General features: G+C 46.8%; 1 protein-coding gene and 1 long non-coding RNA gene across 5 annotated transcripts in view; one reads left to right on the forward strand and one right to left on the reverse strand.

Moving 5' to 3' along the window:
- Positions 1-24,181, forward strand: part of LOC119172118 (uncharacterized) — a 144,844-nt gene that overhangs the window by 46,728 nt on the left and 73,935 nt on the right. Inside the window, exon 1 of one of the 4 annotated variants that reach the window (XM_037423112.2) lies at positions 3,440-3,712. The exons of the other annotated variants lie outside the window; for them this stretch is intronic. Within the exon in view, the coding sequence (XP_037279009.2) occupies positions 3,565-3,712 (148 nt within the window). The 5' untranslated portion in view covers positions 3,440-3,564. Of the gene's footprint in view, positions 1-3,439; positions 3,713-24,181 lie in introns of those variants that run through there. 4 annotated transcript variants of the gene reach the window in all.
- Positions 1-24,181, reverse strand: part of LOC142814308 (uncharacterized) — a 71,447-nt gene that overhangs the window by 37,885 nt on the left and 9,381 nt on the right. Inside the window, exon 2 of the long non-coding RNA XR_012894915.1 lies at positions 19,743-19,814. This is a non-coding gene — a long non-coding RNA (uncharacterized LOC142814308). The remainder of the gene's footprint in view (positions 1-19,742; positions 19,815-24,181) is intronic.

The following is a 24,181-nucleotide window of genomic DNA, read 5'->3' on the forward strand; positions in this document are numbered from 1 at the left end:
CTGCAATGTTTTTGGCGGGTACGTAATGTAAGAACGTCAGTTTAAGGGAAAAAAAAAGAGGGAGGGTGCATGTTTGTTCTCTCCCCACGGTGCTTATCAACTGGGAGCTGTAAAAAAGGCATTCATAGCCTATTTTGTATCTGTGCATAGTTCAAACTTTGTATTACTCGGGCCATTCCATTTTTCATTTTGAGATTTTATCTATGGGCAGTAGCATGCTTTACAGTGTGGCATTTGACCTTACAGGCGGAGGGTGCCATGGCTACGCAATATATACTCTTGTAGTGGTCTGGTAGATGAACCTGCTGTGACGCCTACATGCACATGAAAATCGATAGAAATGCAGTAGCCGAGGTTATATAAACCTCAACCTCTCCACAGCATGCGAATTAACACAGGATTGAGACGAAAGTTGACAACAGTCGAACAAGGAACGTCTCTGTAGAGAACAATTATAAAAGCGATCCAACAAGTGGAAAACGTTGGCCTCAGCTTGACGCATTCCTTTCACGCTTACAGTTAAATTGTTTTAAAGAAATTGCTGTGTATTTCGCGTATCGCTGTGAATTCTAAGAACCATACGAAAAGGTTCGTGTGAATATCGCTTGATGTACTGCAGAAACGACCCTGAACAAAGAAAACAAATTCAAACAAAGGAAATGAAACGCCATTTCCTCCTACCCGACAAAGTATCCGGTGAGTCACTTCGCGCAAACAAAGCTGACACTTCGTCATTAGAAAGCTGTTAAGCTTTACAAAGAAAGAAAAAAAGAAAAGAAAACAGGTCGCGTTCACCACATGCATCGCAGACTCGAAGCACGTGCCCAAGCCCGCGTCGGGTACAACGACATTTTCTTTGTCAGAACACTGCGGTGTTTCAGAACACTGCAGTTTCAGAACACTGCCCTGCTTACCGAGAATAGGTACTGCAGTGTTCGATGCACTGCTTATACAAGGACGTTCACCTCATGCACGGCGTTCTCTATACTGGGAATCATTGCGACGCCGGCTGCGTGGCCATAGGCGGAAGCCCAAGCCGCGGCAGTGGTGACTAATCAGGGGTTGTCCCAGAGCAAGTGATGCGAGCCAGAGGGTGCACTTATTATAATGGCACAGGCGAAGCAGCCATTGTGTTGCTACTGCATCTCCGGTAGAGAGCAATAATGCGGCGGGTTTATTTCACTGCGTTGGTGGAGTCTCAAGCAAGATTCTGAAGACCATTGCGCTCCAACAAGAACGAATAATTTTTTCCTTGCTCTGTGGCATAACATTGATTCAACACCGGGTATTTTTAAATGCGGAGCAGTTTTTAGTCGCATGATGTCACGCGTCGTGCGTCGGCGGCGACGGTGCGGGCCCTAATCGTGCGTATTTTTAAACGTCACTTCCGTCACGGAAATACGTTAGTGAAATCTTAGTGGAGCCCGGCATAAAACACTTTCGCGTTAAAAAAATAACGAAAGAAAGAACACCAACATTGTTGCATGGAAGCAGAATGTACAGCAAGCAACAAAAGCCTGCGATATCAGCTATTTGCGGGAAACGTGCATTGCCACTAAGCCTAGAATTTTTTTACGCTTGCTTTTTTCATTCAAACATAACAGACACACTGTTTGACCGAGACGTAATGTAAAATGAGGGTTTGAACCTCTTGACTACACCTTTACCCCTAAAACGTGGCGCAATAAGGATATCTGGCCAACTATGTCGTCGGAGTTTTTTGCGACAGTTGATGCACACCAAGAACGGCATATTTTCGTCCGTCTTCAGCCTTGCTATTGTGACTTCTCATTACGAATCATTAAAGTTATACATTACTGTAGATGTCATTGATCAAGAAAACTGTAGATAAGCCGCGCGCTAGTTTCGGCTGTCGCATGATGAAAAAAAAACCACGCGTCAACCAAAGCCAGGGCGTGGTTAAAACGTAGGCGCGAATCGCACGTGGAGTTGATTGCTTTAGACCACTTTGCTGCAGCGCTGTTGGCAACCGCTCAGAAAGTGGAATGACGTAACGCACTTCGCTTGACGGGCCGTCCTGGCAGAAGAGGCTCCTTGGGCGATACAATGTATTGCATGCCTGGCGATTGTGTTGACCACTAAGGGTGACATTCCTTATGCTACGTCACTGGATGGCACCTACGAATCTCAATTATCGAATTAGGGCTCACTCAATTGAGTATCTTAATGCTGGGCTATGCTGTCCGAGACGCGCACGTTGTTCGACGCACAAAATCTTGTCTTCCTAGTACGCGTTGGTGCATGTTGTGGCGCGTTGTCGCTCAAAATAGTTTAAATAACCGAATAAGTTCATTGAAAAGTGATCTTATTTCTGGTCGTAGTGAAAACAAATAACGAGCATCGCAGGTGTCATTCCCTCTAATTCAAAGCCACGAATCAGTTTTTTTTTCTTCTTTTTCAGGAAGCCACAAAGAACATTTGAGCGCAGAAGTTTCCGAAGCGTATCGGAGTAACGTTTTCATTGGGGGTTATGTCACGTACGTCGCGACGGGCACATGTAGATGAGTCTATGCAAGCACACTCACGAAGCCAATCGTCTTATAAAACACGACTGTTCTAAAGACTTCTCGGCCACTTAACGACTAACATTACGCGCAGATTCCAGCCGACCTGGCATCGACTGCCCAGGTTTCATAAACGTTGCCCCGTACTTTTTACATCCACTATATATACCTTCGAATACAAAATACAAAAGGGGTCGTAAAACGGATATCGCTTTACGATCTGCTACGTAGTCATCGGGCTTGCGTGGAGTTGGCGTGACAGCCACTGGCATCTCAACTTGCACCACTAGCTTTGTAAACATTCCCTTCCTCTCTCCACGCCCTCTTCCTTACTTTTGTCTCCCCTTACCCTTTCCCCAGTGCAGGGTAGCAAACCAGATACTTGCTTTAACCTCGCTGCCTTTCCGCATCTCCTTTCCCCCTGTCGTCAAAGCGACATCGTTCCTCGATTTTTATGTCTTGCTCTTCGTACAGCCATCATTTGTATTCCACATTAGCCGCTGCACGCAAGAATAGGAGACAGGAAATCAACCAAGAGAGAAATAACCGAGAAAAAAAAAAAAGAACTCCAGAAAATCAACCGTCGAGTGCTCCCGCGTGCGTCAGAAAGATACACCTGGCGAGAGATTCGTCCAGCGAATGCGTATCTATCCGTACCGATGCAATGTAGTAACGTCGCCACCGAAGCTCGCTAACGCAGCTCTACTGCGCTGCTCGCAGCACCTGCCGTCGCTGCCGCCGACTCGTCACCGTTTTATGGCTCGCCTTTCCAGCAGTGTCAACACACGCGCACAAGGGCGCTCCTTTAACGCGCGGACAAAAGAAACGGGCGATCCTCCCGAAGCGAGGGAGAAGAACTGACTCAACGCCAGCAGCAGCAGCATTTGCGCGCTCGTAGCCGAGGAGAGTCGCTGCTGCCGCCGGATCAGTCGTGCCAGGAGGAGCCAGCCGCGCCGCCGTCGCGTGCCCCCGGTGCAGTACACCTGCTGCACGGGTAAACTTGCACGCGAGCCCAGCGTGCGAGTCGCCTGACTCCGCCATGTCTCGACGCACCACAGTCGGGGCTCGTCCGAGCCGTCGTCAGCGATCGGGACCCCCGCCGACGTCGTCCTCGGAATGGAGGACCGCATCTGGTCACCAGCGTGCCGGTCGCCGACCCTCCGGGTTCGTTGGATTACCCCTGCGCGGTACGTACGTACATACACCAGCACGATACACGACCTCTTATATAGCGTATCTTATAAGCTCCACGGCCATGTCGTTCGAGAAGTACCATGGGGTACTTCTCGAACTACTTACGTTCGCCTGTCACGCGCCAAGGCCTTGCAGTGCGTCGGTTTCTATAATAGCTGCTGCATGCGATTATGGCGGTCGCGTTGACGACTGGGCATCGCGGGAATGGGTTATATGAACCTAGATATCTACCAATCCGAGACCAGACTCCTTATCTAATACAGCGTCGTCGACAGGGACACTGCCAGAAGATTGTAGGAAATCAAAGTAAGGAATAGACCCGCTCGGAAGGTTGTGTCTAGTTAAATGTTGCGAAATCCTTAGACGTTGTGGCTTTTGTCTTTAATATTGCCGACACGCTCCAAGGTCGCTAAAAGAAAAGGGGCGAAATAACCTCTAAAACAAAGTGAGCTGCGAAGCTGTCGCAGTAATGTTCAAGTTGGAGATCGCATCGGCAAGTCGTTGCGCATGGAGCGGATGATGAAAATAGAATCGCGTTGGCGACCACTGTATGCAGTTGGCTTGTAACCTCAGGCGCGATTAGTAGAAGCAAGCACAGACAAAGAAAGACACGTGGTTCTTACCAACAGATGGTTAGAGCCAGCAAATCTGCGTGTTTCATGTATCCGTACTGCTTTTAATGAGGTTTTTGTTCAAGTAAAGCGTCATGTGAAATGATTAAAAGAAGAAAACGTCGCTCTTGGTGTTTAAGCAGGATTGTGACGGGTCCTCTCTTTGCGCGGGTCGCGTTAGTCAATGAAATTCCAAAGAGACGGAGTGCGTGTATGAGAAATGCTCTTCGGTGAACCCTGGAAAGGTTTGCGCGGCTGCGCGCCTGTCCAAGAGACTGCAGCGATGAAAAATTCAGTGACGTGCACATCGTTACTCCGATTATGTGTCTTAGCTCGAGGGATGATCTGATTTGATGAATATTTGATGCGGACTGTTCTTTCGAGCCCGAATGCGTCAACTAAGACGATCAATAGACGATGTCGTACCGCGTGTTAATGGCACGCCGGGCACAATAACGACATTCCCGGTTTGAATTGAAACGTACATTTTGTGCAGTATTTCTGAGATTTAGCGTGCAAGATCTGCTGACATTACAAGAAGATAGTTCGTATATATTTTCTTCGAAAGCCACATGGTGTGCGAAGAACAATAAAGGAGACGCCAAATCACAAAAGACAGCGTGGAATCACCTGCGGGAACGATGTAGTAGAAGCCTCCGGGTTCAGCAAAAGTCTATTGCTTACGCGCGAAGTGTTTCTTCTTGGCGACTTACTTGCAGCCAAGTGATAACAGTGGTGAGTTCAATAACTTAGAACTATTTCGCGTATAGTAATACGTTCGAAAATCAACTGCGTGCCCCCCCCCCCTTTTTTTTAATCGAGAGAGAGAACAGTTCTGATGCAGGAAACGTTCAAGGAAGTACGTATAGATTCAAAAGATGAACGAGTGTTATGTGTCGTTAACCAATTCCGGGCTCGGAGAAATCATTTAGCACCTATAATATAGAAAGCCCATCACCCATAAACTATGCGGGAAAAGTAAGTACAACACATCAACGTGGGTTATACTTGACTGTGGGGTATATATACTAGAGTGACTGCAGGAGAACGACTTCTCATGAACGTGGTTCTCATGGCCGACCCAACGAGAGAGTAGAAACAGCTGTAAAGAGAGAGGACATATGGGCTGAAATATTTCAAGGTCACAAGCAAATGGCAATGAAATCATTTGTCTTCAAATGACATGGCCACTTTGGATGAAAACTATGCGAAGCGTGTGCTCACGCCATACAGGAAACTGCAAGCTGCACCTTAAACAGGCGAGATGAATAGACAAAACAGAAATACTTAAAGAGTACCTTCGCTCACAGATAGCATCGTGACAAATAAAGCTCCGCCTACTGCTTTTTTTTAAACTCGCAGGTGTCAAAACACATCTATAAAGAACATAAATGAACATTTTAAGTCATTATACATTAATTTCACGCCTTGCAATGCGTTGTCGTAGCACAATGAGCTTAAAAATTGCGTACACCACTTGCAAGTATCTGACTCCGTGTCCTGAAAATGGTGGCTGGAAACTTGTGAAGTTCGACGGATAACGAGATAAGCATTTTTTTTTCTTCGAACACCTGGTCAGTCACATAACGAGTCACGTTTGAAGGAACACTAGCGCATTAAGGTTTTTGATGTTAAAGGTGATGTTAGATGTTACCAAAGGTAACGACATTCTTATCTACTTTATAGAATAAGGCAGCTCTTTTAGAAGAAGTTATTTAGAAGCTCTCGACGTTATGTTCTCGTAATCAAGCCCCGCCGTGATGGTCTAGTGGCTATACTCGGCTGCTGATCCACAGGTCGTAGGATCGTACCCTGGCTGCGTCGGCTGCATTTTCGATGGAGGCGGAACTGCTGTAGGCCCGTGTGCTAAGATTTCGGTGCACGTTAAGCGCCCTCAGGTGGTCTAAATTTCAGGAGCGCTCCACTATACGGCGTATCTCATAATGGCGGTTATGGGACGTTAGACCTCATATATCGTTTTTGTAAGAAACGCTAGCGTTCGACATGCCGTCTGGATACGCCAAAAACGCAAGAAAACTTGGCGATAGATTGCGTATTTGTTTTTGTGAAACGGTCAAGAACAACATTATAGAGATGATAAGATATGCGGATGCACGGTTTTGCCAATTATTAGAGTGTGTGAAAGGGCGACTCACTAGCTGTGTGTGCCTTCTGTATTATTGGTGTTCATTTATTTCTTCATTCGCATTACTTCGACAACAGTCGTAGAAAGATGATAATTGATATGTGGAGTTTAACGTCCTGAAACCACCATATAAGATTATGAGAGACGCCGTAGTGGAGGTCTCCGGAAATTTCTACCACCTGGGGTTCTTTAACGTGCACCCAAATCTGAGCACACAGGCCTACAACATTTCCGCCACCATCGGAAATGCAGCCGCCGCAGCCGAGATTCGAACCCGCGACCTGCGGGTCAGCAGCCGAGTACCTTAGCCACGAGACCACCCCGGCGGGGCAACAGTCGTAGTAAGAAAACACGCAGAATCGAACGAAATTTTGATTCATGAGTCGCAATAAGCGCACCAATGAAGACCGAATAGACATGCATTACACGCTACGTGATGCCGGCGCGTATTGAAACGTTCTCGCTTCTTTCATAAAAAGACCAATTTAATATTGTGTTCTACTGAACTATAGAACAAGTGCACCACAACCTTACATTTAGCGAGCGGCTTAATGTGACCCCATAGCAAACGAAGAGAAAATTTGGTCACGTGATGTGATTGTGCTGCTCACTTATGCAATATGTCCCTTATTTGGGTGAATTAGCAAACGGCGTCAGGATTTTACTATGCTGCACCGAATTAGTGAAAACTACATGTTCGACGAAAGGGGCGAGCATCAAAGCAGGCAATGTGTACGCAGTTTCCGGCAGAAACGCCGTAATGACCTCTTCTGCGAGCGGTTCTTTAGTAAAGAGTTAGCGGAGGAACAAACACAGACTCTGCGCAGCTTAACGATGTCAACAATGGGACGGATGGGGAAAGTGTGGCGGACGAAAACAAATATTACGAAGAAAAGAAGACAGCTAGATCAACACACCGCCGGATTCCTTAGTATCGCTCATACACTGGCGGCAGCTGTGGCAACTGGCAAAGCCCGCTTCGACGAACGGGGTTTGAGCCCGCTGTGCAAACGGCGAAAGTTCACCGCGCCCGTGTCGCCGGAGCGGTCGCCTTTCTGGTATTTTAGTAGCGTTAGCTACACTGGCCTCGCTGAGCCAATTTCGCGTGGCATTGGTCTGCGCATGCGCAATGAAATATTTGGTTGAGTGTGCGAGCGTGTGCTGCCGAATGTGCTGTGTTTATCTCTATTCACTCTCTCCTCTCTATCTTTCATCTCCCCCATCCCCCTCACTTGCGCAGGGTAGCAAACCGGCAGCCTATAGGCTGGTTAACCTCCCTGTCGTTCTCTTCCTCCTATTTTCCTTCCTTCTATGGTTCATTTTTTCTCTTTCGCTGCACCGAACTGCGAAAAAGGGTTAGGCCAATAGAACTGTCCCACTCCGCTGGATATACAAGGTTATTCGATGGCTTATGGTATACAGACGAAAAGGTTGCAATCGTTATGAATATATGCCTTAAAGGCAATCTCGATCTGTGGACACTCGCTCTGAGCATGGTTGTTGCTCTCATCTGCAATTTTATGCACGTAGAGACAGACAGAGACAAATAATAGGCCGTGAGGTTAAACGGGCGGAGCTCGGTTGGCTATACTGTACCGTGGTAAGGGAACCGAAAGGTGATGAGGGAAACTGAAGTCAGTAGTTTGCAAAAACGCACGCACGCAGAAAAGCGTTCATCGTTCTGGATATTCGACACATAGATATTAGAATTCCAAGCGTTTCTTCAGGATACGGCTGTATTTGACTTTTTAATTAGTGTATTTATACCACTTACTTGAGAACTGCTGAGCGCTAATCACGTACTGTATACACAGGATAACACACACAGCACGGGGTGGTGCTTGTCATGTGCTGTGTGTGCTCTTCTTTAGTAATAATAGTAATTGCTCTTGTTTTCCGTTCCAGAACCACGATATTATTATGGGGGACGCCGTAGTGGAGGCTCTGGAAATTTCGACCGCCTGGTGCTTGTTTTACGCGCAATGACGATACAGTATACATGGCACTCTACCATTTCGCATCCATCAAATTGCAACCACTGCGGCCGGTATCGAACCCGCGACCTTTGCGTTAGCAGTCCACCGCCGTAACCACTATACACCACTGCGGTGAACGTGTGTTGATCACGCACGCAATTTGCGCTCCGCAGTCCACGTTCGTGAACCAACTATCCTCCCGCAACGAATTCTCTTATAACCACCCAGGGCCAACCGATTATTGTGCAAGTTACACAAAGTGCGCTGTACGCACCATGCGGACGAGAACGTTTTCGCTGAAACACACGCTCGACAAACATGTTTTCGCCGAAGCGTTAGACCCAAAGACCAACGCCACCTGCGGTCATGCAATGCCCCGTCAGCGGCGTAGCAGCCGCGCTTTCAGTGACAGCGGTTATTTCGCGATGTGTACTCTTCTCCCGGCTGGCCTCCCGCAAAGCGTTACCGGCACGAGCGCACGTAAACGCCCTTGTGACTGCTTGTTACAAAAGCCGGTTGCGCAACAGTCCCATAACAGGTCAAGCGGGCTGCCCCAAGTCGCGGGGCCGCCGCGGGCACTGTCCGAACGCCCACGAGCTCATGTATGTACGAGAGGACATCGCCGTAAGCGGTACACGTTTCGCCGGCGTCGCGCTGAACGCCACGATGCGATAAGCTCATCCCCAAGTTGACCCTGCGTGCAGACGGACCGAGCCCGTCGACTTAGCTGTTATGTCACTTATAGTTCATTTGTTCTTTTATAATTCATAGTGATGGTGTTGATGCAACATTTGATTTTAGGACCCCTTTTTCTGTATGGTGTACTTCATTACGTGACCTTCATATTAAAACATATGGAATTTACTGAAAATTCTTGATTGCAATAAGAAACGTAACAAGGCTAGTTGATTGTTGCATATAATGGAAGCAAAGAGAGCTGAAAAATAGTAGTGTGTGCTAGAGAGAGAGAGAGAGAGAGAGAGAGAGAGTTGAGGAAGAAAGCTACTGTGCAGAAAAGGAAGGCTGCTAAGGAACGAAAAACCAAAGTACACGAAGGGAGGAAGACAAAGAAGCTTCGTCCAAAAGCCGATTTTGACGCCACAGGTTTCATTGAAGTCACGAGTCGGTTTCTGAGCGTGAGCTATTATCGCACAAACCGTCTTTTTCGCGATGCCACGTGGCACGCATCCTCGACCCTAGCGGCAAGGTCGCGAAATACATTTTGATCTCTGAGGCTTTCGTTCTGGCGATAACGCTGGTTCTCACCCCTGCGAAAATCGCAGCACGAAAGAATGAAAAAAGGTTGGCTTGAGGAATGGCGTTAGCATGGAGTATGCGTTTGAGGTTCAATATATTATAACAAACTGCGGTGGTTGCCGCGCGTCGAACAGTTCATTGAACGTAACGCTGGACGACTGCTTCGGTGTGATCAGATAGTTAAAGAGTTAACGCATCCGTTGCCGCTAGTGCTATGAAACGTAATAGGTCAGAATGGCATCCATAAACCAGTGCGAGTCAAGAAAAAACGCGTGTTAATATTCATATTGCGAGACGCAGTTGTATTAACAAAGACCTGTTACGAGTAGTGTCAAGCGATATCAATTATCATTTGGCTGCGTGATATGACACGTAACGACTCTCTGCAGACATACGCAATGCCAGAGGCAGCTCAAAGACGATTCCTGCTGTACGTCCCAGTAGTAGGTGGCGTCAACAAATGTCGAGCTATCTGATAGTAGTTTTTCGAAGAATGAGATAAGAGAGATGCGAAGGTAACACCCGGAAGATAGCGCAAGGCCTTCGTGGCTCAACTTCACGCCTTTCACTGCGGTATATGTCATAGATAAAGTGCTGATACCGCGCCAGATAGGAGAACTACGACAGCATCCTGGTTTGTTTGAACAGTACCGAGATCTGCACTCAGCGAGATGCACACGTCGCAAAAAGGTCTCCAGCCTGTTTTCCGGTTGTTAATCGCGCGTTCGAGAGAGTCCAGCAATTTCCTGTATATAGAAACGCGGGACACACTTTTTTGTCCTGAGATGCTGAGTAGACTTCAGCGTTGTAATACCCTGCGTTGGAAACTCTACAGGGAGATGAAACCAAAGAATGGATCACTTTTGTCCCGTGATCTGATGAAGCTTCTCCCGCAATGTTTCTCATAATAATAATGACGCTAATATCGGGTGTTTAGATCCAGAAAACCACGATTTGACTACGAGACGCTCAGGAGCACAGTAGAAGGCACAGTGTTATTTTCGACCACCGGGGTTTTTTAACATGCGGATAGGTCCGAGTCTTGCGTGAGAGGTGCGAGCCCTTGGTTTCTGTGCGAGTTTCCGTCTCTTTCAGTTTGAACGTCCGTGTCGTGTATGTGATTGTCGAACCTCCCTGTGCTGAGAATCGACGTAGGTATACAGCCTATAGCATCAATAGGCTAAAGCTTAGCAACGACCCAGCAGCAACATTGAACCAGCCTGAATCACTTATACTTAATTGAGACGTAAAAACAGCGCGAAAATAGAGACAAGGACCGAAGAAGGGACGACACAGGCGCTGAACCACCAACTACAGCCAAACTTTCTCTTCTACTACATTATACCCAGCTAAAGCCTAACAACGACCTATAAGCAACCGGATTACTCTTCTTGATCGTCCGCCCCGCCGCGGTGGTCTAGTGGCTAAGGTACTCGGCTGCTGACCCGCAGGTCGCGGGTTCGATTCCCGGCTGCGGCGGCTGCATTTCCGATGGAGGCGGAAATGTTGTAGGCCCGTGTGCTCAGATTTGGGTGCACGTTAAAGAACCCCAGGTGGTCGAAATTTCCGGAGCCCTCCACTATGGCGTCTCTCATAATCATATAGTGGTTTTGGGACGTTAAACCCCACATATCAATCAATCAATCTTGATCGTCCAGTTTCGCTGTTCAAAGCCGGGTTAGTGAAAGCTTCATGCTTTTCTCTCTTTTTTTGTAATTTCGTTGTCGTCAAAGCGATCGCCCCCGTCGACGAGAATCGAAGCAAGGCTGTTTAAGTTGCCTGCTTTTTTATTATCTGACGTTTCAATGATGTACCATGGACGCTGTACTACGCCGACACGACGGAACACAATTTTCGGAGGATGTCAGTTCTTGCGACCCGGGGAGTACTGATTATACGAGCACGAGGCTATAGATCGTGCTCGCATAATCAGTAGCCTCGTGCTTGCATACAGCAACCATCTTCCCGTAGTAGACCGGACCTCACAAACACTTTGAACTGCTGGTCTGTGTTTGCATTCTATGTGTCTCTACATTGACTATACCCCATCTTTGTTATCAAGTTTTCGTCCTCTTCTCTCATTTTCTACATCCTATTCATTAATGCCGCTCTCCCCACTCCCAAAGCACGTACAAGCACGCATTTTGCAGCCATACAAGTATGTACTTGCTTAACGTCCCTGGCTTCCTTCTGTCTTTCCACAAGGAAAACTCATATTCCTTCACACAAAAATATTTTTCACAGATCTAAATTTCCCGTCATTTCTTAATTCTACATTGTAATTACACATATGCCGTATGTGTAATAGATGCGCAAGAGGCACAATGCGTATTGAAGTACTAGCATGTCGCATATCGTCTCATATTTATTATTTTGTTTTTCTTAGCGCATTGGTTTCAGCTTCCTGCTTCAACACTCCTGCTTCTCTCAAACAGCGTTGAATTCTTCGTAGTAACCAGATGCTTGCATAGATCGAGTTAATTTTTACAATTATTTTAGGCGCCTCTGCAATCTTCCGCAATGCTGCGTCAGTGTCGTTGAATTTGTGGTACTTATAACAATGCACTCCCGCTTCCAGCTGTCCCCTCTCCATTGCAGTCTTCGCGTGAAATAAACCGCGCCGAGATTAGGAGGGTCAGAAAGTGCCGACCTCATCTATCAAGTATACATTGAGCCTTTCAACGAGCTGTCTTATCAGACTCTTCACCTAGTACCCTTCTCTCTTCAATGTCAGCAGCTTTCCGATATGGGGCGCCTCTTGCATCGTGCACAACGCTATAGCATTGCACGCACGCGTGCCAAGAGAGCAAATAAGACATAAAATAAGAGAACCCGGGCTATACTGTTCTTACGCATGACGAGCACGCCACTACGACATGCTTACCAGACGCGGTACGGGAATTGCGTCAGTCTCGTCGATCGCGAAACACCACCGTGCGACATCGAGTCGCCCGTCATTTGCATTCGTGCAAATCTCGTGAGAGATCGCGCCGTAACCCCTTCGATGGCGTTGCCTGATCTCCGCACTCGGTCAACCCCCTTTAGCCCGTCCCTCTTTTTTTCTCTTTATATTGCAACACAAACCACTTCAACCGCGTCGGGGGAGATTATGAGGGGAGTGTCAATGTGAACGCGGCAAAGACAGAATGATAATGATGGTATGTTATTCCACAGGAGCGGCTTGTTTGCTCGCCTCACGCCCTCTTCTATGGGACACCCGTTTTGTTATGCGTGGTCGTGTCGGCTGTGCGTTCATTAAGGCGACGCGACATTGCATCAGAAGGCCTCGCGAGAGATGCCCGGGCATGCGCGCGCGTATTGGGCGGAACGTTGGAAAGCGCAATTAGCCGACTTCGGTTCAGCGCCAGCGAGCGACTGCGCGCCGGCGTGATGTTCACGTGTAACGCCCGAGGTTGCGCCTTTCGAGCGCCACCGTAGCGACAGCAGGTATACTATACGAGCTGCGGATGCATAGCGACTGTTGGTCATGCGACCGTATACGAACAGACTGCGTGCGTTAGCAAAGGCAAGGCGCTGTCAGCACACGTATATACTGTAACGCGCCTTTCCTGCATGCGTTCTTCTCAACTGCATTGCATGCAGTTATGTGCAGTTTAAATGCGCGGTCCAACCGTTGCGAAGCAAGGGCTTGATCTGGCGAAACGGAGCTGCACACCTTTGCCTTAAATTTATGTATCGTTCACTTTGTGATTCACCTAGTTCGCTGTCAAGCATGGTTGGACATGTACGGCTTCGTGTAGGGGACGAACAATATGCGTTCACTTTGCTAAAGAGAATGTACGCACGTTAGCACAACGTGATAACGTTCGGCGTAAATTTCTGCATAGATTTTTCTGCTGTCGGCGCATATCCTGCTTGTTTCTTGTAAGGTAAACGTCAAGAGAAAGCTCTGTTTTGGTTCCTCTACGACAAGAGAATGGAATGGTAGTTCATGGGGTCATGTCGGGGGCATTTAAGTACAGGGACGTATGACGAATCAGTTTTGCGGAAGCGGTCAAGGTAGCGGGAGGTTCGAGGAAGGGAAAAGTTGTCTACCCGCTTATAGAAAGCTCAAGGTTCTACAAGAATTCAGATGAATTTATCGTGAAGAGTGCTCCGCAGTCGACAAAAATGTTTCTTAAACTATAGGACGGTTTATTTCTGATGAACCAGTGCGAATTTCGTTTGATTGATTGATATGTGAGCTTTAACGTCCCAAAACCGCCATAGTGGAAGGTCCCGGAAATATAGACCACCTGGGGTTCTTTGCGATTTCCCTTTGAAGCTTCTGTCTTTGTACAACGTGGTGTTTGACAGTTTTTGTCCCTTTGCATGAGAGTACACTCAAAAGATGCAGCCGGCAACAGCACTGTCTCGTGAAGAATCATCCTCCGCTAGAAACCTTCTCGCGCAGCTTTCTCTTCAACAAACGTGCGGAAATTACTTCTCTGCCGACACGCTTACCCAGCGGATGGCGTTGGTTGGCAGTTTTATAACCTTATAAAAGCTTTTCTTATAGGGCAGGTTAGTGGTATGTAGTCATGGGGTGAAAGCAGAAAACGATGAGGTCAAAAGAATACCTATCCACACGCATTTCGCTAAGTCCCGGGGTTCTTAGAAACACACTGCCTTTATTTGGGAGCAGCGTTGGCAGTGAGTGAAAGTTCCGGTATATATGCAGACAAGTATAGGAGCCGGAGGGAGTTTGAACTTTGGCTTTCCTTCCTACAACACAGTTAACGTCTCCGCTGAGGAGCGCAAGTAGGCTATTGATTGGGAGGGCCATAGTGTGTGTGTGTGCGCGCGCGGGTGTGTCTACGTGCGTGCGTGTGCGTGCACACAGTGATCGCGGCAAACTTCTAAGGCAAAGCTTCGGGGTGCCCTAATTTTTTACTCACATACTTCACTGGACCTCTGCCCATTCTAACGACGTAGATGAAAACATTTGTGCTGCTGCAAGTCATAGACGAGAAAAGAGAGAGTTGCCTGTAGTCGTAGGAAAGCAGTGCTTTCCCGCCACCCTCACCCCAGATCCTCTTTTTTGACATTCATTAGAGAATATGTGGCATTGCAGAGCTCACTAACTCAGCACCTGTACACTTACTCACGCTTCATAGTTCACATTTGGCACTTGTAGTTCGCTGACACACACACACACACACACACACACACACACACACACACACACACACACACACACACACACACAAATTTCCATTGTACCCACTTTCACAATGATGCGATATTTAGAGTACGAGTCACAATGCGTAGCGTGTAGCTCGAGGTTAGTGGGGTGCGATCTATTATCACCCATTATATGCGTGCAAAGCTCGCAAATGGCACTGACTCACCTGCATGCGCCGGTGGAGGGAGGGCGTCGAACTGAAGTTAGGTTGAAGGGAGCGAACATTTATTAGTCCGCGATCCCGCAGATTTCACAAGAAATTGTATAGGGTTAATAAAGAAAATTGTTGCCAAGGAAATTTAAAAAAAATAGAGGGGGGGGGGCGATGGAGGTTGTCATCGCAGCAAACAGCCGACACAGTTGGATGCGATGACAATTGCCGACACGGCAATTTTCCTGCACGAGCCTGCTCTTAACAAAAACCAAAATGAATAAAATTTGAAGTGCTAATCTACCGTCACGAATTATGAAATTCAATAACACACGTAAAATAAGCGATCGTATCTATTCAGGAAGCCTTCGCTGTATTCGGACAACCTCACTCACGTAGCAGTGACCATTAAAAAAAAGATAAGGATTGACGCGCAGCCAATGTTTAAAGTTGCATGCATGATAATGAGGAGAAGACGTAATGATAAATGATTTATGTGTCTCTAAGATTGTGGTCTTAATGGACTCAAGTTTGCAGCTCCAACAGCTCCGCCGGCGATAAGCCGGGTAATCAAAGCACTGAATAAACGCTCAGACTTTCTTTACACATGGCTATGACACTTGGGAATGGCGCCTTTGATGCTTCTTCAAAAATACTTGAAGAAGGAAAAAAAAGGGCAATATTTTTTTTGGTTTCTCGTGGTTTTCGTTCACAAATCAAAATATGATTGTGAAGCACAGTGTCGCGGGAATTTTCGTAAGAATTTTCACCATCCGGGATTTAGTAACGCCTACGTAAAATTAAATAGTCGGGGCGTTAATGGCGCTATCATGGCGGGGAAACGAATCCGCATGCTCGCGCATAATGGCACACCGCTACATTGACTAAGCTACCATAGCAGATAGAAAAAAAGTGTTCGACAGGACAAGAAAGTAAACTGAAAACAAACAACATGAAAGAAAGCACATATAAAACGGTGAAGTCTGTTCTACTGTCTTCGCAATCATTTATGCACATGGTGAGCCTTCCGCGACAGCTTCGCCTCTTGACACAGTCATCGCACAGCGACGTCCGACCGCTTTTGCGGCGCGGCGAAGACCGACTGACGGGATGCCACCGCTGCAGCTGCCTGCGCTTTCGACAGACGCTAGGTGGCGTTAGAAACGCGGCAAGGGCGTCGGTAAAAGTGGAGGAGGAAACCGGAAGTGATCTCACAATAAGCAAAGAAGGAATTGGAGCCACGTGACAGGGCCCTAGTAACAGCAGTGCGCTGACGCGCCTGGCTGCATGCATGACTCGGGCTCCGGGTTTTCGCTTCTTTAGTATTTGTTTCCTTCTCTCTCTCTTCACTTCGTACTTGGGGGGAGAGGCAGGCTCTCGAGGCACCGTGCCGTATTCCTCCTCTCGGCTCGCCGAGCTGTGCATGGAGCCGCGAAACAACAACAGCTGTTCCCGCACGCTCATAGAGCCGGATGGAAAAGAAAGTGCCCGACGATGACAAATAAATAAGGGAATATGGAGACGTGCTAGCAAACTGCGCGTTGCTTCAGAATACGTGCGTGGAGACACATTAGTTTTCGGCCACGTTACTGTTACTGATGCTGCTGCCTGTTGTCATGGGGTGGCGAGCTCGGCGCGTAGTTGCAACGCTTCTCATACTCTCAACTACGGTTCTCGAAAACTCTACCGACATAGGAACCATTCGGATAGCTCTGGTTGAGCACAGTATTTGCCTCCTTCATTTTGGCTGTCAGAGTACTGCAATGTGAAACCAAATCAGTGGCCATAAAATTAATGTTTATAGTTCAGGGACAGAACGTAAACCTTCTGTAAAGCACTGTAATGATGACGAATTACAGCTTGATGCACTTGGATCATTAGGCTGTTCTAAAACAATGAACCATTGCAGTAACCTACCAGGTGAGCGTTCTGCGAAACGATGTCCTAGGACGATAGTTATAGCGCGAGAACAAAACGACGACACAGAGACAAGAAGGACACGAAAGACACGAGTCCTTCTTGTCTCTGTATCGTCGTTTTGTTCTCGCGCTATAACTATCGTCATGCCATACGAACTAGCCCAAGCTGCCACACTTCTAAGATGTCCTAGGGTTATGTAGTAGCGTTGACATAAGACTTCGGTGATTGTGTTCATGTAATAAAAAACAAACTGATCAATGGTTAACTAATGAGTCACCGCCATACCTGACCCCGTTGTAAACGCTCCTCCGTCGTTCTTTTTAACATAGTTGTATTTCCTTTCCCCATTTCTGGGTAGCTGGTCAAAACTTTTATTCAGGATGACCTCAAAACTTTTTCACCACAATAAACTTCTCTTTCTCTTGCTTTATGAAGGGTCTAGAAGCCTCATTTAATATGCACTGGTAAATGTGACGTTACTTCTGGTAACAGTCCCAGCTCGAGGCTTCCATAATGAATTGTAGCTCAAGCGAACACCATCGTGCAAAAGCATGTTTTCAATTGACGGGCTCTGACAGCAAAAGGCGCCTAAATGAGGCACGTACCCATAAAAAAAAAAAGCCACTTCATTCGTGAAGAATATTTAACAGTTACCTTTTAGGGTCACCTCAGTTCCCCGTGTGTCATGAAGTCATGATACCAGTAATTAAGCAAAACACCTAACCACGCGAAATTCAACCATTAACATGGCCAGTTCGCGAGAGGTATTGCTCAGTTGTGGTGCTTGCGGGCTATTCACCACTCATATTAGAAAAAAACAAAAACACGTAAATCATCGCAGCGAATATTTATAAACGACTGTCACTCGCTAACTGAATACCCAACGAACAACGCTGAGCGTGCATTTGGCTAAACGAAAGCGCTCATAAGCTTCCTTGCAGACGCTCGTCTGCATGTCATACATTAACTTGTATGTTGTGTTTTCCGGTTTGATTCCTGCTGGTTGCCATTTGGGAGGTCAACTGCGCGTGCTATTTCATCGCATCCATCTCTCAGCATGGTGCGTGTGGCATGTAGCCGGCAAACATATGCACGATTAATTAGATCAAGACCACTCTCTTTCGCCTCGCAGCTATCCGCCAAACATGAACTACGCAGCAAATAGCACCATGCTATTCGGCGGCGCTGACTGGGCGTCCACATTGGAGGCTGCTTTTTCGTTTAACGTTGCATTGCTCGCACAGTTTGCGACACTTGCGTATTGACGCCTATACTGCTCCGTAGCGTTGGCTAAGTTGCGAAGATAACGTCTGAAGGATACTCGCCTGATAGATAACAGAGGCTGTAGTGGCCCTTCCTCATAATCTGTGCCTTTTTTGCGTAATATATATCCAACCCAATAGAGTGCTTTCGAGATAACGACCCGTTTTTCGTGTGCAAGCTCCGTTGTCTGTAAGTTCAGTTGTATACTCTGATGCATGTGGTCAGCGTCGATAAGTATACATCCCGGACTCGGGTGACCTCCGTACGTTCAATGCCGCGTGCTGTCAAATTCTTCGTTACGTTAGGTTGGTAAACGTAGCGGTCGCATTTCTATGGAGGCGAAAGGGCAGAGGCCCTTGTACAACGAGATGTCAGCGTACGTTAAACAACACCAAATGGTCAAAATTTACAGATCTCTCCACTACGGCGTCTCTCATAATCATAATATCGTCGTTCTGGGACGTAAACCCCCGTATATTATTATCAACCTCAGTTTCGTCAACGTTAGCCGTACTTGATGATACCGACTAGTAATTTATCATAGCGCACGATCATGATTCATTTACCGTTCCCGCGCCCTTTGCGTTGCGCACTCTCATACTGATGCACTGGTTGAAACTACGGATTCCAGGAATGGAGGACATGTGCTTAGCTGTTCAGATCACCTGGTCATGAGAGCCTACAACGCAGCATTGTAAAGTGCTTACTCGTGCCCGAATCACGTTGCTCCGTTTAAATTACAGCATAGCTATTATCGTCGTGGTTTGCGGTGTGTCGTTGCGAGAAAATTATCGTAATCACGAATTGGCGCACACCCACCCAATCGCGCCCTCACGATCGGAAGGCGAGCGCCCCAACCACTCGGACATCCAGGCACGCTGGAAGAGCAGAGCGTAGAGGCTTGTATAGCTTAGTACACCCGGGAGTATGTGTGTGGACCGGAGGTGTCTGGGATATGAGGATGAGGAGGACAAATGTGAGGATCAGGAAGAGGGAGAGGAGAAGAGGAGAACGAGTACAAATAGACACATCGCAAGAGAAAGAGAAAAATAGTGATTAAGAAATTGAAGAAAGCGAGAGAAAGATGGAAAGAGAAATAAAGAGAAAAAGAAAGAGGTAAACACACACATACACAAAGTAGCTAGGGTAGCCGTCTATAGTATAGTATAGTATAGTATAGTATAGTATAGTATAGTATAGTATAGTATAGTATAGTATAGTATAGGGAGGGTTGACAAAGAGACAGCTGAGAATGTATAAGCCAAGCCAAGCCATGACCAGCTATAGGTATCCACCAGCTCTGCTGCGATCCAACCTTGCTCGATTTAGTGTAAAGTGTGCTAATCGTTTTTCTTCTACAACTTAATAATTTCGAGTGCCTGCTTCGCGCTCGGCGTACCATACCATCTTCCGTCATCATGTACATCATCATCATGAAAAACAGCAACAACGAAAAAATGGAGTTAGACAAAAGATGAATATGTCTATTGAAAATTACTGAACGCTGTACTCACAGTTTATTTCCTCGAGTATCTTTCATCTTTTGCTGGTTTTGTTATCTCGTTTTCTTCGCCGTGTACGACGCACTGGTGGAAGAGATAAAACAAAGATAAAATGGTTGGGATATGTTGTGAAGGCGACAATGCCCGTTTCGATATCTTTGATATCACGCAGTAGGGAAGTTGACAAGTAGCGCTGAAACAAGAGGGAGAGATCGAGCAGTATTGCCAACATAAAGCGCTCCGAAGAAACACTCTATATAATAAAGTTCGTTTTATTATCTCTCTTTCTTCGTCTTTTCATTCAGATAGAATTATATATAAAGAAAAAGCTGTAGCTAATGTATCTGAATCTCTAGTCTGGAGCCAGTTGGTATTGAGTCAAGTAAGTACACTTGCTAAAAAAGAGCATGTTAGAAAAAAAGAACAAGAATGATTCGAAATTTAAAAAAAAATCACAAAAGTAACACTTTACGATTATGACACGATTATTACATTGCAATAGTATTTCAAATGTGTCGTACGTTTATACAAGTTTCACGCCATTAATTAACCTTCGTTTTTACATGTGTAGAAGCCACACATTCATGCGTGTGCTCTCATAATACGTCTAACATCAGAAAAAAATATGTTCAGAGCAATACTAAAAACAGAATAGAGAAAGCAAGAAAAAATCATTGTATTTCTGCACCCTTCGCAAATGTAACAAGAGTATAGGCGTACTTTCTTCCGGAATCCATGTAGAGTCAGGCATTTTTAACGCGAATAGAAGAGTTTGAAGTGAAGAATAAAATTAGTTCCATATTGGCCTGCACTATGGAGCCGACCTTGAGCGTGGTCGTAGATTGCCCTCGCGAACCGCATGCTGTAGCAGCATGTCTTGGAGCTGCATACGGCCGAGTTAATAAAGCGTAATGCACCAACAGTAGTCACGAAAACGATAAGGTATGTTGAACGAAATACATCGGTAAAATGTACCGTCTGATTGTATACGTGTTATATAGCGAACCACAGCGAGGGTTTGTTGCGTCAGGTGGGGGGGGGGGGGAGAGTTTTATATACATATATTTGAAACTGTGGTTCCATATGTCCGACTCCCTTCCGTTCACGTAGTGTCCACGTGATCTGCACGTGCGCCGACGGCAGCGCCATCACTCTGCGAGGTGCATTGTTCGCGCTGTGTGACCCAGCGAACTTCGAGGCGGGAGAGCCACTTCTGCAGCTCCGGTAAAAAAAAGGGGATCTGTGCTCGTAAAAGGGAGGAGCAGGACTGACTAAAGAGAGGGCGAAAGAGAGGGAAGGACTTCGAAAAGAAAGGACGAGTGGGCGAGATCGGACCAGAGCCGTGGGTCCGAACACGCCAGCTGTTTGTGTTGGCGCACTTGTTTACGATAGACGCCCGGTCCGTTTCCCTCCCGGCGGGTGCGCTTTTCCTTCTCGCATCGCCGGCTCGGAGACAGCGAGCGTGAGGAAGTGCAGATGTATATAGCAACGATAAACAGATAATAACAATAATAAAAAAAGCGCGCTAAGTGCGCTTGGTCCAGGTAGCCGATCGCCATCATAACATGGCTCGCTTCGAAGAGATCAAAGAAAGAGGGGAGAGGCTTCCGTTCTTTGAAGTGATGGAGAGTGCACCGGCAGTTTGGGGCAGACGGTATATATGGTTATGGAGCCACGGGGTAGGATTTGGGGGATTCACCGCCCGCCCTTTCCGAAAATTTTCACGTTTCGCGTGCGTATATGTACAGTAACATGCAAGCTCACGCACAAACATACACCTGCTCCCTCCCCCCATCCCCCCAAAAAAGGTTTCTGGGTGCACTCCTGATCGAGACCGCTGAGAGGGGAAAACACCATGGAGGAAGCAGTGAAGGGGGGTTCACATCTAACCGTCGGTTCTGAACGAAACGTTGACAAAGAAAGAAGATTGCAAGACAAAAAAAAAGAGAAAATACCTCCGCGGAAAGTTCTTAGTTCTTGTATGTCTGCAGACTACGTTTTTCCTTTCGTCTCTCGTGTTTCTCTGCAACGTGAGCGAAGGTTGCTATGGGCGTTTCCTCAACGCCCACCCTGGTTTCTTCTTTCTGTGTGATCTTTTCCTGTGGAGTTTTCGTCATAGGAGAGAAGCGTTGCGCATGCGTAGGTCACTTCGCAAGGCATCGTTTTTTCAAGTCTAATAGTTCGACAGGAAGCATGTTGCTTTATTGCACGGGTTTTCGGTCCACTGTTGCCATGGGCATTCTCTACCCTTTTCGTTTGAATGCTGTTTCGACGTTTTCGTTTTCGGTAACATGTGCTAGCTGGAGCATAGCCAAGAAATTGTGCAAGCCTATACAGTAAATGCGCCTTAAATACACAAAGAAAAACGCGCAGGGAACTAACTATAGGCCAGCAGATTGCAGTGTATGTGCACTGCGCTGCAATGTCACGTACACTAGTCGCTTGGCAGCTTGAAAAACGAACTCGTCCGCTGTCTCTTTCTGGCGTTTGCAGCCAGGTTGCGAAAATTAGAAACTAGCGGCGTCAAGCGATTACGAATTAGCGGCGAGGCATTACTCTACGGCACATGTTAATCAAGACAGATTGCGTGCGGTGAAGCGCTGCGCGTGAAACCTTGTGATCAGCGCGCTGTGTGTGTGTGTGTGTGTGTGTGTGTGTGTGTGTGTGTGTGTGTGTGTATGTGTGTGTGTGTGTGTAAGAATAACGAAGAAGTGTCACAAAGAGGATCTTTTTCGCAGTGACGCATAAGACGACCAGGGTCACTTCGTTAGCCGTATATATATATATATATATATATATATATATATATATATATATATATATATATATATATATATATATATATATATATATATATATATATATATATATACGTGTGACGTTTCACAAGTGAATGTGGGCAAGGAAGATGAGGAAGACGAAGGGTCAGAATAAACTGGTGCTCTGACTGACGCCATGTCTCATCCGTTACACTAAGTCGACAGGATCTACCGCAGCAACATCATGAGCCCACCAAAGAAGATGATCAGCCTGCCGAAATACACCGGAGCTGAAGACGACGTCCCCGTTGACAAGTGGTTGCACCTCTTCGAAACGAAGGCGAGCAACGTCAGCTGGTCCGAACGAGATCGCATCGACTGCATCAGCGAGTACCTGGAAGGTGAGGCCTTCCGCTGGTACCTCACCGAAATTTTCGACACAGAAGATACGTGGGAAGGCATCAAAACAAGCATAATATCACGATTTTCTGCACCTGTTAGCGACCCTTTCCGCCAATTCATACACTGCAGGCTCAAAAGAGAACAGCGCATCAGGCACTACTACGAAGAGAAGACACACCTTGGTCGCCTAGCAGACTTAAAAGACGTTCACATAGTATCAGGATTGACTGATGGTGTCCCTGAAGAGATCGAAAGGCGCCTTGCTGTATTGACGCTCACCACCCCAGCCAAGTGGCTTGCTGCTGCGCTTCAAGCGGAAGACTCTGTCCACAGAGATGCTTCCCAACACTCGTCAAAACGGCAGCTCATGCGTCGAGAGCCTCATTCTACGCGACCATGGCTCCCTACAGGATTGATGCGCACCCCTCACAGTGAGTGCCGACATTGTGCATCTGCTGGTTTGCCGAATCAGTTTCACTGGCACAATGAGTGCCCTCGTCGTGAAATGGTGTCTGCTCTAACTGACAACCAGGGAAACGAAGAGGGCGGCCCAAAGGCTCATTAATACGTTTTGGTGCACTTGTGAACGGACACATGGTAAACGCAACTCTGGATACAGGAGCGACTATTACCTGTATCAATGAAGTTTGAGAAATGCTCCTGCTACATTCGAAAGAGCTGTGAAATCAGTTATCAGAAAACATAACTTAAAGAATGTCGTTAATTATTTTGATGATATCGTAGTCTTCTCCGACACATTTACTGAGCACCTACAGCACCTCCAAGCTCTCTTGCATGCCCTAAAAATGGAGAATATAAAACTTAAATTGAAGAAATGCCATTTTGCCCAAGATTCTATTGAATATCTGGGTCACAGAGTGTCGCACGGTACAGTGTCGCCTATACGAAGAAACATAGAAGCTGTTTTGCGATTCCCAAGACCGAAATCTCCGAAAGAGCTTCAGCGTTTTTTAGGCACCACCAACGTTTACCGCCAGTTTATACCGCACTTCAGTGACATAGTTTTCCCACTTACGAAGCTGTTGAAGAAGGACACACCATGGGAATGGGATTCCTCATGTGAACAAGCCTTTGAGAACATGAAAAACTGTCTGACCAAAGAACCCATTTTACGAATTTTTTCTTGCGAGAAACCATGCATTCTTTATTGCGACGCATCTAACGTAGGCGTAGGTGCAGTTCTGAAGCAAAGAGATCATGATGGTAAAGAACACCCTGTTGCCTATCACTCGCGTAAGCTACTCGCGCACGAATTAAATTATGCCATTA

The sequence above is a fragment of the Rhipicephalus microplus genome, chromosome 4 (assembly GCF_043290135.1).
Source record: "Rhipicephalus microplus isolate Deutch F79 chromosome 4, USDA_Rmic, whole genome shotgun sequence".
NCBI classification, from domain to species: Eukaryota; Metazoa; Arthropoda; class Arachnida; order Ixodida; family Ixodidae; genus Rhipicephalus; species Rhipicephalus microplus.